Raw genomic sequence first — 13401 nt, 5'->3', positions numbered from 1 at the left:
AGGAATTTCTACCATCTTCATTGAGAACTGAAATTTCAGAGTCCAAGGGAATGTTACTGCAATACTATTGAGAATGACAATCTATAAGTCAGTGAAAATGGTTATTATTTAATGTGTTCCTAAAGATTTGTAATTCGGGGGGTGAAACGGAAAGTCAAATTTAAGTCCAATGCCTACCAATGTCTATGTATGGGATATCTCATTGTTTTAATTCGGAGTTGGGCATCTCAAGACCACTGAGAATATAGATGAAAGAGCTGTTTGTAAGCAGCATGATTTATTTTTCTGCTTAGCTGCAGAAGCTGAAAATAAAAAAAAAAAAAAGGGAACATTTTGGGGAAAAGGTAAGGATTTTAGGCTATCTTGAATTAGGAAAAAGTTGAATGAGTAGAGGCTGTGAAACCAAAAATAATAAAAGCGTGTATTACCCCTGTGTAACTTTTCCTTGAAGGCCCCAAATTTTTCCTTCTTTATTTTGTTAATTTTCCTCTGTGCTATCACTTTGCTGGTTTACTAAGAAAAGCAAAGTGATTTTCCATGAGAGAAGATGAAGCTCTGGTGGCGCTTAAACTTTTCATTATGATGATACCCTTTGTGGGCCCTGCAAAAACTGCGTGTCTGGATATTGAACAATGTGCTAGTAGGAAAGACACTGAATAGTGCCAATATCATTTCTAAGAGCAAACTCAGTCAAGTGTTTACTCAGTATGTGATTTTTGTTCTTGTTGCTATCTTGTTCTATCTCTAGATGATTTTGTTTTGCTGGTGGTACTATCTCATCATAATTCTAAATAACTCTAATTGTTTTAAGCTGTAGGGATGGATAATAAATTTCATTTGAAAGGGCAATAATCTGTTTTTCTTCCCTTTCTGCATCATCTGTAACTGGAATGTCGCAGTTCAGTGTGCTTGGCAGGGCTGCCACTAGAGGGCACGAAATGATTTTAAACACCGAAGTTACCATACTAAAAGCAAGTAAAGACTGAACTCAGGAGACAGTGAAGGAAATGCATTAAGTGCTACAAACACGTTATTATAGGGGTATTTTTTTCAGTTTCTAAAAGATCAAATATGATTAGGTTTTAAATGTTTTGTAAAATAATACTTGAGAACATAAAACAGCTATCAGAAATGGAGATGCTTTATAGTGTGCTATGGAATTTAGGAAAAGATGCAGTGGGATTTAGGAGGAAACAATATTTTTCAAATGGGAACACAAATTAAGAACAAATTGCATAGCTTTTTGTAAAACTGTGTTGTGTAAAATTAGAGATAATTGAGCAGAAATGCTGACGCTCTTGTTTCACCCTTGCGATATGTGTTACCTATCTCAGCCCCAGTCTATGTAATAAACGGCTGTTACACAGAAATTCTCAACTCTCCATATAATATTGCTTGGAATGCATCTCTGTCTCCATTACCTGTCTGAAGAGATAATGTTTCATAACTGTCTAAGGATGCTGTCAAGATAAATCCATTATGTATGCAGTTCGCCGATGCTGTGGCTGTGGGGGTACGTGCTAGACAGGCATCCTGATGGTGCTGAGAGTCTTTTGTGGTTACAGATGAATGGGCCCATGTCAACTGCTAGTCCCTTGACATGCATACAGGCAGAATTTACCTCCGAAATGTAAAGACTGAGACATAGCAACAGAGGATGCATGAGCCGGCTGTGCTTTACCCTAAGCTGCACAAGTCCTTGAGGAGTAACCTCAGTCTTATGTATTGCAATCCAATACCTTTCATGATAACAAACATTTATAGAAAGCAAGACTATGAGCTAACTGGGTGACTGGTAGGGAAATCCAGGTGAGGACAACGTTATGTCTATGTGCCACATAAATGTGGCATGAAAATAAAGTTATCTCAGAAATAAGACCATTGTATAGGATGAATAAAATACAGTATAGTAGGAATGAAAGATTGAGCATTCATTCATTTCCCACAGGAAGGTATCACAGAATCACAGAATGGTCAGGGTTGGAAGGGACCTCTGGAGATCATCTAGTCCAACTCCCCCGCCAGAGCAGGGTCACCTACAGCAGTTGCACAGGACGGCATCCAGGCGGGTTTTGAATGTCTCCAGAGTGGGAGAATCCACCACCTCTCTGGGCAGCCTGTGCCAGTGCTCTGCCACCCTCAAAGTAAAGAAGTTCCTCCTCATGTTGAGATGGAACTTCCTATATTCAAGTTTATGCCTGTTACCTCTTGTCCTGTCACTTGACATCATTGCAAAAAGACTGTTCCATCCCCTGGCACCCTCCCTTTAAGTATTTGTAAGTATTGATAAGATCCCCCCCTCAGTCTTCTTTTCTCTAGACTAAAAAGACTCAAGTCCCTCAGTCTTTCCTCATAAGAAAGATGCTCTGGTCCCCTAATCACATTTGTAGCCCTTTGTTGTACCTTTTCCATCAGTTCCCTGTCCTTCTTGAAGCAGGGAGCCCAGAACTGGACACAATAGTCCAGATGCGGCCTCACCAGGGCAGAGTAGAGGGGGAGGATGACCTCCCTCGACCTGCTGGCCACACTCTTCTTGATGCACCCCAGGATGCCTTCTTGGCCACCAGGGCACATTGCTGGCTCATGGTCATCCTGTTGTCCACCAGGACTCCCTCACTCAGGACGGAGAAGTTGCACATGGGACCTCCTTAGTGGGCTCTGTGCCTGTGTTAACCCTGGGGTTTATCATGGGAAAGTGAGTGCTGCTGGGTTCTAGAAATCCACAAGACTTGAGTTCTTTGGGCTGAAGAGGTTCACATCAACTCTGAATTTGCTCTGGCTCTGTGCAGAGAGGTGGCTGGCAGTGGCTGACCTCAGGGTGAAGGAATAGTCACTGGGCAGCTCCTCAGTTATACCTGTCAATTGATCAAGAAGGATGAGCCTTAACTCAACTTGATGTGTCTATGAGTTTTTGCTGTCCATTGTCAAACCTTATGAGAGTGAATTCTCAGTCTCAGCCTGGAAACCGGAACAAGTTCTCACTAACTTAGGTAGGAGACCAATTTCAATGGCAGTTTGGCTGTCAAAGTATCTTTCATTCTCTCAGTGCTTGCGTTTAAACTGAGACACTGCATTCTGCTAGCAGGAGGAAGTGACATTAAATTCTAAGTGAGATTGCTGCCTTATCTTCAAGGAGGAAAATTTAGCTTGTACTGTTGCTTGAGGACATGGAGTACAGAAAGGACGGACAAGGATGTGCTCATGTTGTCTGTGTCAGCTCAAGAGATGAGGAGTTCTGAGAGGCCTGATGACTGAAACCGGCATCAAGTTACTTTAAGTTAAATGGTTTAGCTTCTGGGTTTTGCTGGTCTTTTGGCAACCATAGATGCCTGCAAAGGAGGAGGTGGTGAAGAAAGTTCCTGCTGTACTTGCTTTGGGCTCTGTATTGATGAGAAGGTGAATGGTATGAATTCCTTATCACAGGTGGTGCAGCCTGTCGCTTCCTTATTAAACCCTTGTTTTAAAAGGGATTTCAGTACTGGACACATACTGGGCATCCCATACCATTAGTGAGATGTTAAGAGATGATAATTTCCTAATAGAAACAGAGTCAGAACCTGCCTGTGGTCATTCTGTATGCATTTAGAAGAACGTTTTATTAGGTACCCGTAAATACAGAACTGTATTCATATAGGCCAGATTATCTGAATTTAAAATATATTGTTATAAAAGGGCAAGTGAAAGTAGAAAAGGAAAAATTAACAAGTTGGTAGCAAGCAAAATTGATAGTTTTGAGAAAAGGCTAAAGGTATGTTAAAAGTTGTGTGACCAGTGGGACAACAGGCAGGAATTCCTCAGCAAGAAACAAAATCCTAACAATAGTTTAGATGAGTATGGCATGAAGATGACAAAACTGCCAATAGTGATACAGGAGAGAGATTAAATTTATCCAAGGTTATTCAATAAATATTTCTGCGCTGTATGTGGAAAAAATATATTCACAGTTTTTCACGTCGATGAATTCCTTTGTGTTCTATTAGTAACTAAAGAGGGTGTTTAGCAGCAGATGTTAAACTTCTATGTCTCTGTAACTCAAAACATGAGGATAAGAAAAAGACTGCCCCAAGAGCTGTCCAAACTATTATATTCAGTTTTAGGGTAAAATTTATATCACTGAGCAAATCTCAGAGGGGTAGGGAAAACCTGCTCTTTGTTGGACATAGTGGTTATTAACACTTAACAATTTGTGGAGGGGTGTGATGAATATTCCATCAGCTGAAGTCTTTAAATAAAGATTTGCTGTCTTACTTAGATATCTGTTCTTTTTCAGAGATATTATGGGATTCATGAGGAAATTACCAAGTGAGATGATGTGTGTTGTGTTCAGGGGATCACACTGGGGATCATCACTGATCCTCCTGACTTTTAAACATATAATCTGGAAACCTTAACTGTCTCCACACTGTAACCATTTCAGGCTGAAGTTTCTAGAAGGTCTCAGATAAATATTGCTGTGGCTAGTATGATAGAATGGGTCTCAGAGTCCACATTTCTGCATGCATTTGCCTCAGAGTCTACTGATCTACATTGAATCCCTATCAGTTTCACTCCAGGATCAGGCCTAAGGCAGAGACTGCATTTATGGTGCATCTTGTATGATACATAAAGATCATGACACCAGGACTTGGATAACTGTGGTAAAGTTACAAAAAATATACTTGAAATGCTATTAAAATGCATATAGCTGTCGGCACTGCAGGTAGCTCATGAGTTTCTGTCTGCCTTGTAAGACAGAGTACAAGAATTATGTTTCTATTTGTCAAACCACACTCTGAAAATCATTTCCCTTCATTAATTTTTCATTATAGCTATGATGTAATGCTATCACTTTTAGACTTGGACTTATTTAAACCCAACATCCAAATTCAAAATCAGCTCATTCACAGACAAAAGACACGCCTGCTCTTAGTGCCTACACCAGTGCACTGCTGCAGTGCCTGTGGAGCAGCTGACTCCAGTGTCCAGGCTAAGAGGAGAGCAGGTTATCCTGGAAAATGAGGAGTGGAACTAGTAATAAAGGAATTATTGCCACTGGAAGGCAAAACGTCTTGGGATCCCATGTAACCTCTCATGTGGAGTCACACTCATGTGGTCCTGTTTGGACATCTGAATCAGCTGCAGGAGCCACCAGCTGAGCTCTTCTTTGCATCCGTGCTGTGGTGGGACAGAGGGAGGTGCCAGTCAGCCCTGGAGGCTGCACGGCAGCACTTGAGTGAGGATGTTGTGCTGGATCAAACCAACTCCATGCAGAGCCAACGAGAGGGATGACTGCACATGTTGATGAGTTTACAGTGAATCAATCAGCCAGCTTGAGCTGATCAGGACTTGACTGTAGAAACTTTGGGGTGGCTAGTTCAGATAGAGCACTCACATTTTAACCTCCATGTCACCCAACTCTGCTAGGAGTAAGTGAAATTTTTGGAGATTCTGCCATGGTATCTCTGCCTACATGATGACAATATACAATTAATGGATGGGAGAATTGAAGGGCTGTGCACCTGGAAAGAAATGTGGCTGACAATAGTAGATGACTTAGTCTTTCATCCCAGCACACCAAGGTTTTAGTCCATATATGGTATTCCTTTTCTATTAACAACCTAAATTTTTTGAAGTCATTTTGAAATGTCTTTCTGAGCTCTTAAAAATGCTCATTTTATCAATAAGTCAAATATTTCTCATAGGAGGTTTCAATATTATACCTTAAAATATTTATATATATGTGTGTCTATATATACATATATATTTTCTGAAACAGTTGGAGTGTTTCTCCTACTCCCCATCCTTGCCTGAGACACCTCTGGTGGGCTTCCTTGCTGGCTACATGCCAAGGCCCACTCTGGTCCTACGGTTTTCCGTCTCCTCTCCGTATGCAGACCTGCCTGCTGCTGCTTCTGTGTTAGCTGGCAGGGCTTGGGAGCGGCATGCTTTGTCAGCAGAAGAGGGGTCCTGGCTGGCATCGGGGCCAGCCCAAAGCACGGTAAAGGAGGAGCCCACCGAGGAGCGCGAGAGGAACTGTAAATGATTCTCTGCTTGCATCAGTCATTCTTGTGCAAGCAGCTACTAGACATACTTCCCCCTGAAAATGCTGGCATCAGCAGTGTTACCCTGTGGCTGAAGAGTGGGTCTCTTTAAGGAGATTGGTGGGATTTGTGGTGAAGCTACAGCCCACTGTGGCACGGAGAGCTGAGACCCCCACAATAGCATTAACCTGGATGGGGCGTCCTGAGCTGTAGTGCCATGTTTCTCCTGTCTCTCTGTCTGTGAAAGTATTTTTAATAAGGCATGATTTTTGAGCCTGAGCACAGCAATGGGCAGTCCAGGCTTTCTGGACCTGAGCTGGCACACAGGGGCAGTACTTCTGGCTCCAGAGTTAGCACGAAGGGGGGCCAGCTCAGGTATCTCCGATGTGACATCCAGGTCTAAGTCCTTAGACTTATCCCCTGTGTTCACACTGTAGGGCTGCTGAGATGCTCTGCTCTGGATGACAGGGGCAGCTGTTGCCTGTGGTAATCGGCAAGACAGAGGTCAGCGTCCCTTTCAAACAAGAGAAGGTACACCCAATATTTTCAGAAATGTTCCTACTTCCATTAAAAGCCAAATCTTGTAGCATTACTCAGATGAAAAAGCACATTTTGATTCCTGGCTGTGAATTGAGTGAGGAATGCAAGATCTAACCCCTCTTAGAGGGAATGTTGCCACCATGATACCCCAGGGGTTCCCTTTCCTCTTTTCCAATGCCCAGGGCTGTAGCTGAGCGGTTACTGAGTGACGGATGCTGTCGTGTCAGCCTCAGTTCACTGCACCACAGGTATCAGATTGTCTACAGGCATCTCAGATGCCGCGGCTGCAGCAGAAACTATAAAAAGGCAACAAGTCCAAGGCATTTGTGGGCTTTCTGCCCACAGGGATCGCATGGAAATGTATGTTTGTTACCTTGCTTTTGGAGACTAGTGCTGATATTGAGACATTTTCCTCTTCTATGAAAGCATTTTTCACAGTGTGTAGATTCATGCATGAAATCATCTTTATCCATTTGCAGGAGCAGTCTGATCAATTACGAACGTAATCCTTCACTGATGGGAAATGAGAAGGCCGTGTAACACTTGCTCTGCAGGGCTTGCAGCAGCATTTATTGCTTATTCTGGGCCAGGATTTTGTCGGCAGACAATATCAGGGTTCTTAATTTAACCGTATCAGAATGCCTTCAACCTGTCTTAAGCTCTAGCTGTTCAGAAATCCTTTACTGTTGATAAATTTCTTATTCTACTCTCCATGAGCACTATTAGCAGTTTTCTCTGTTACAGTCACATTCAGTTCTAATCAGATTATAACAGTAAAACATCACATACGATATGTGAAAACAGCTCTTTCCAGACAATTTGGAAACGCTCTGCCAAGTACTTTGAGACTGTTCTGGTAAACACATAAAAATCATTCGTCCAAGAACCTTGAATAAACTGCCACTAAAAAAAAAAAAGAGAGAAGCACTTTTCTCTGTGTTGTTCTTGGTGCTTAAACGCAGGAAGCCAGCGGCAGGTCCATGCTCCAATGCGGTCCCCGTTACAGGAGCACTGGGGTGCTGAGCCAGGGCAAGTTCCCATTCACCAAGGAGCACAGATGTAGGCTTTTGTAAAGCTCTGGGTACAAGAGAAGGTAAAATCCACCTGGGTACATCCCTGCCATGTTTGGGTCAGCATGTTCCAGTGGTTTCTGACTGGTGACGTTGCAAGTACAGACCTGGGCACGGAGATGGGAAGAGACCTATGATATAGGCCAGCCAAATGCCAAATTCTCCACCTAGTTTTGTGAGGCAGGCCCGGGTACATAAGCAGGGCTGTGTGTAACCATGGTATTAACATATATAGAACAGATGATATGATTTTGGCTGTCTGGTCTAATTCCCTGCCAAGTTTCCAGTAGTTAAATCATGATCTAATTTGAAATAATTAAATCAGTTATGTTTTTTTTAGAACTGCTTTTTCATCTCTAGGGCTAAGAATACCATCACTGCAATCACAGCTAGAATAATTTTTATAATAAACTATAATTTTAAGTGATCAAATTTATTAAATCCTCTGTAAACAAAAATCACTAAAAAAAATCACTAAAGCAGGTTACTGACTGGTGATCCTGAATTCTATCCAAACAGTTGTGCCATAAGGTGATGTGGAAACCATGTGTCATGTGTGAGCTTTTATGAAGTTGCTGTGTAAAGTTTAAATCCAGACCTCTATCTCAAATTCATTTTTTTAAATTCCATGTTACATCTTCCATCAGATTCCTGGCTGAGGAAGCTTCTTGACCTAAAAGTGTTGAAAATCTAGATCTGATTTTCTAGCATGATCATTTATTATCTTAAACCAATACACAAGTTAAACACAGGTAATATGAAGGAAAAGTGTGGGTTGAATGGAAATGTAGGGACATATGTTTTATATTTGGTTTGGTTCATTAGAAAACATTAGGTTCTTGATTTCTGCCTATTGAAAAAATAAAATAATTGCACATGATGGAAATTTACAATGCAGACCTTATTCTGCATTTCTTGTACTATTCCTTGTGATTTTTAGCACAAATAATAAAGAGAATGGAAGAATTGGACTACCCACTTTTCTAAAGTCAATTGCTTCAAATATCTTCAAGTCTAAACAACCATGACATAAATCTTTCCAATGAATGATCATGTGCAGGTGTACAAACTTAGGGCTTTCATTTTCAACTAAAGGAACTCTCTGGCTTCAGCTAGCGAGAGCCTGGGTTTTGCTCATCAGATTTTTCTCATATTCTTAAAATTGTATTTGTATTCAGTTTCATTTGAATATGTTTTTGATTTGTCCAAACAGCAGATGGCTATCATAAAGAGTCTGTATTTAACTTGGCACTTTCCATTGCACATTCCTTTACTATTCATAGCACAGCAGTCATACTCATCTTTAGTACACATAAAAGGAGGCAGTTTGACTTGCAGCTGCAGAGCTCCTCAAATGTTTGAGTATTTACAAACTCACTTACAGCATATTTCCTTTTAATGTTGAGAAGACCAGATAGTAGATATAGTGGGTGGGTTTTTTTTCATCTCTACCACTTCCATGAAATGAGAGACATGGGGACAGAAATTAAACCTGTGTCTGTAGTGAGGAACCTCTGCACTCAAAAGGAGATTAATGTAGAGCCCACACACATATGGGGAGAGCGGGACTATATGCAGGCAGAAAAATTTGCTCTTAAAGACTCAGTTGTGGGATCTCAGCCTAAACTGTCAAGCAACATGAAGAATAAAATATTCGTCTGATTGAACAACAAGACTACCTAAAATGCATAAGAATAAAGGCATCTATGCTAGACTAATGCCTTTTTGTTACCAGGGTTTCACAAGGAAGGATTTGCTACTTTTTTGAGTATTTGTAAGCAATATATTTCTTCTTCAGTTGCTGACCAATAGCAGAATATGTTAAACGAAACCAATTTTCTAAATGTCTTTGAATGTTTTCTTTCAAAGTAATTTGTCTTTGACAGAAAATATAATTTGTGCTTACTATGTTTTCAAGCAAATATAGTCATTGATTATTCTTTGTTCTTATAGTTTCAAAATGCAACACACTTCTAAAAAGTAATATCTCAAGTTTTTTTTGTATACAAGCTCAAACTGTGGAAATAGTTGTTTTTTTTCTTGATAGTATTCTTCGTTTTGTGTGCTTTTCCAGAGCCTAAAGAAAAAGAATTTAATCTCAAAAATTAGAAAACAAATGTTTTAGTACATAAATTAAATTTCCAAAAGACTCACCACCTGTCTTTTTCTTCTTTAATGAGTATGACTATGTATGACAAATGCTTATTCCTTAGAAATACAACTCCTCCTGCAGAACTCATAAATGTGCTTTATTTTCAATATGTTATCAAATAGATTCTTTTTTTCTCTTGCTGTGATTAGCCTAAATTTTGTACTGTTCAAAGAGCCTGGCTTTCCAACACATATGTAGCTGGAGGCAAGCAGTCTAACATTTCACATCAAACAATAAAATCAGCATACTGAAAAAGATATACAAAGATTTTCCTTTACTGTAATATAAATACAGCCACATGCTTACTGCGCTCTACAGCATTGCTAGAATTATATTATTTTGTTATATTAAGAATGATTTTATCTCACCAATAAACTACGGACAAGGTTCTAGTTCTTTCCCACTGAATTCTTCATTTCAACAACCAAAATGCCATCGTGGCAGAAGAGTGCAGACAAGTCTTTGTTCTCCACTCCATTAGGTAATTTGTATTGTCTGGTAAAGCTTCTGGATACGAAACCATGTTCGTCCATCCTGGGTCCATGCTGAGCTTTGATCAGGAGCCAGCCTTCGAAAGTCTGAATGATGATATCTTCAGGGCGGAACTGCACAACGTCCAGCAGGACCTGAAAGCGCGTGTTTTCCTCCTCCCGGCCACTCTTCCCGGCCCCAGCTGTACTTTCTGCAATACACCTTCTGTCGCCCAGTGCAGCTGTAGAAGGGCCTGGCAAAGCATATAAAAAGTGGTCCAGTTTGTGTGCTTCCAGCTCATGGACAGCAAGCTGCTCTTGATAGCGTACGGGAGTTTCCACCCAGTGTCTTATAACAGCTTCTGCCATTGCTGAGGCAGAAAGATAAGTCGCTGCTCCTGCGTCGCTTTGGGGAAGCTGCGGAGCCGGAGCAAACTCTTCCCAGTCGTACGCCTTGCCAGCAGAGTAGTTTATCAGTTGATGTCGCCTTTCCCTTTTAGCACAGGCAGAGCTTAACATTTAATGGGACGTGCTGTGCTGCAGTGCCAGGAGGCTTGTTTCATCTTTTATCCACTGACAATAGAGCACTATTTATAGTGCTGGGGTCTTGAGTGGCTTCAACACATGCACAGCTTTCCTGCCTAAGTAGGAAAAGCAAAATTGTAATGCACGACCAATTGTTGCAAGACTGTGCTGTTTGCCATTATGCATAATGAGCAGACAAATAACGTGAAAGATTCTTTGATTTAAGTGGAAGTTCAATGATTCTGTTTTTCCCAGGGGTACACGGCAATAGATAAAAACTCTGTATTTCTTCTAACTGAAATACAAAGTTGCTGAGGGAAGGGATTTAATTAGCTGGACAGCAGGAATGGAGCAGATTTCAGGTTAGGTAAACTATAAAATTGTCAAGTGCATTGGATGTTGTGCATAGGTGAAATGTGGGCATGGTTAGCCATGTTATTGGCAGGAGGAGGGAACCGTAACCGTCCCTGCTCAAAGAAGGGATGCCTGAAAGGCTGAGTCTGCAATCTTGGTGACCTACAAACACAGCAGAGTGTTCTCCAGCATGTCAGGGAGTCAGACTCAAGTCTGCAGGGAAAATTACACTCAACACTCATGTTTCACAGCTTCCAGGAGAGGGCAGAGTTATTTTTGCCCAGCTGAATAGTAAAGACAACTCCAAATCCTTAACAGTATCACATTGTCCCAGTAACCTTCATCTTCTGGGGCTTAACAGCTTGAATCTATGATCCCATCTACCGCATTTGTCTGGAGAGCAGGACTGGTGACCTCAAAGGCTCTCTGTAGCGTAATCTTATTGCTGCTATGTGATCTCAGGGCAAATAATGCCTACACGTGTTAATAGAGCGGTTAACAAGACCTAAGGGGAAAGTGCAGTGAAAAGGGAAAAGCATTTCCTAATTTTAAAACATTTGCTAGAAAATCCCTCTAGCTGGGCTTTGTAATGTAAAGCAGAATGCAGTATGGCAACTGATGGTGAAAACTCTTTATTTCCCTCAGTTTCACTAATGGTAGAAATAATCAAACTCAACACTTTTATTCCTTCCTGTTTGGCTATTGTTTTTCAGAGCTTTGGCTCTCTCTTGCCCTCACGTATTCCATTACCATGAAGTTGGTAAATCAGTTTATGTGGGATCTTTGTTTGCTAATGGACTCACAGAGAAAGAGAATGTTGAATTTCAATACCAATCAGAAATGAACTTCTGTATTGAGTTGATAGCAAAGCAGCATTACCAGACATATCTATAATTAAGGTTCTAAGCTTGCTATTTTATTTTAGACTCACGAAGGCTACATCGCAAGGTAAGGAGATTTTCAAAGGTAGATCAAAGGTTCAAGATAACTTACATTAATGGCCAATTTAATTGAGTATTGTGGGAAAGGAGAGCTATGCTACTTTATTTAACTATTGGCTCTTCTCCTGTCAAACTGTCCTCCAGAAATCATTTAAAAATGCAATTCCAAATGTGTGGCTTGCTAAAATAGTGATAAAAATAACCTGGAGTGTTGCCCATTATCTGTTCAGCAGCTGTTTTCTGTTTTGCTAGCCAATGATCCACTTGATAAGGAAACTTTAACCCTGAAGTGAAGCAGTATGCCTGGTTGGTTGTGATATTATACTTTTAGAGATTGGTGAAAGTTATTGCCGTCCCTACTGAATTCTGTGATGATAGCCTGACTCATTTTGCTTAAATTTTGCACTTCATTAATAAATGTACTGTGCAGGAATACTGCGTTCTTTTATTTTTTATATTATTTTAATTATTCCCATCTTCTCTGGAAAAAGGTAAACTCGCCTATACTTACACTTTAAATGAAAACAGAAACCAGCACCTTGGGGCAGCTCATTGTGAGACAGCTATATCTGTTCCCAGAAACAGTTGCATTAGTCTTTCAGAAGTTAAGCGTATTTGAAACTGTCTGTCTGGTCTAATTAGCGCAAAAGATGCTTTGAATACCCTTTAAATTCATGTCATATGCAAAGCTCTACAGAAGTTCATAGGATCCCTTTCTACTCTGTAGGACAAGCAATCAGAAAGATTTTGGTAATGAAGTCAAGTAACATCTTTCTGCTCTCCCATCATGCTCTCTCCTCGGTCCCAGTCCCCTCTTTTTTCTGTTTGCCACCTATGGCCTCAGGAATTATCACGATATGTCTTATCTCTTTGTTGCTAACATGGAGAACGTGTCAACTGCAAAAAGAAAACACCCTTGAAATGCAAACGTCCCAGCAATTTAGGATATCTTTTCGAGCTTTCAAATTTAAATATGGACATGGTGCTGCAGTACCGAGGAACTTTTGATGCTTATGCTGCTGTACTCTTCAAATATCTATAGCATGCTCCAGTCGAGCAATGTATTTTAAAAACAGACGGTTTATTGAGGTAATTTTAAACCTTTGGAGCACATCTAGCAGGAGCAGGATCGATGTCCTGCACTGCCAGCTTGGTGCCTTGGGTTTTCTTCCCCTGGTTTTCTATGCATGCAAAGGCCTTGCTCTGTGCTGCACAGCGGGTGGGAAACCACTGACCGGTGTGGCAAGTGTTGCAGAACTGTTCTTTGCCAAACTGAAGTGAGGCAATTAGTTACTGCTGCCTTGCAGTTGTCAGTTCATGCTCTCTTTT

General features: G+C 40.8%; 1 protein-coding gene across 1 annotated transcript; it reads right to left on the bottom strand.

Annotated features, from left to right (window-relative positions):
- Window positions 1-10082: 10082 nt before the first annotated feature.
- On the bottom strand, window positions 10083-10771 carry HSPB3 (heat shock protein family B (small) member 3; the record flags this gene model as incomplete). The annotated part of the gene is made up of 1 exon (XM_082497447.1): window positions 10083-10771. One exon carries the CDS (start codon window positions 10769-10771, stop codon window positions 10172-10174), a length of 600 nt encoding a protein of 199 aa, XP_082353573.1. The 3' UTR covers window positions 10083-10171.
- Between the last annotated feature and the right edge of the window lie 2630 nt (window positions 10772-13401).

The sequence above is a fragment of the Vanellus vanellus genome (assembly GCF_965231255.1).
Source record: "Vanellus vanellus genome assembly, chromosome: Z".
Lineage (NCBI taxonomy): Eukaryota > Metazoa > Chordata > Aves > Charadriiformes > Charadriidae > Vanellus > Vanellus vanellus.
The sequence above is the reverse complement of the archived record's forward strand: the minus strand, read 5'-3'. Positions and strand labels throughout refer to the sequence as shown.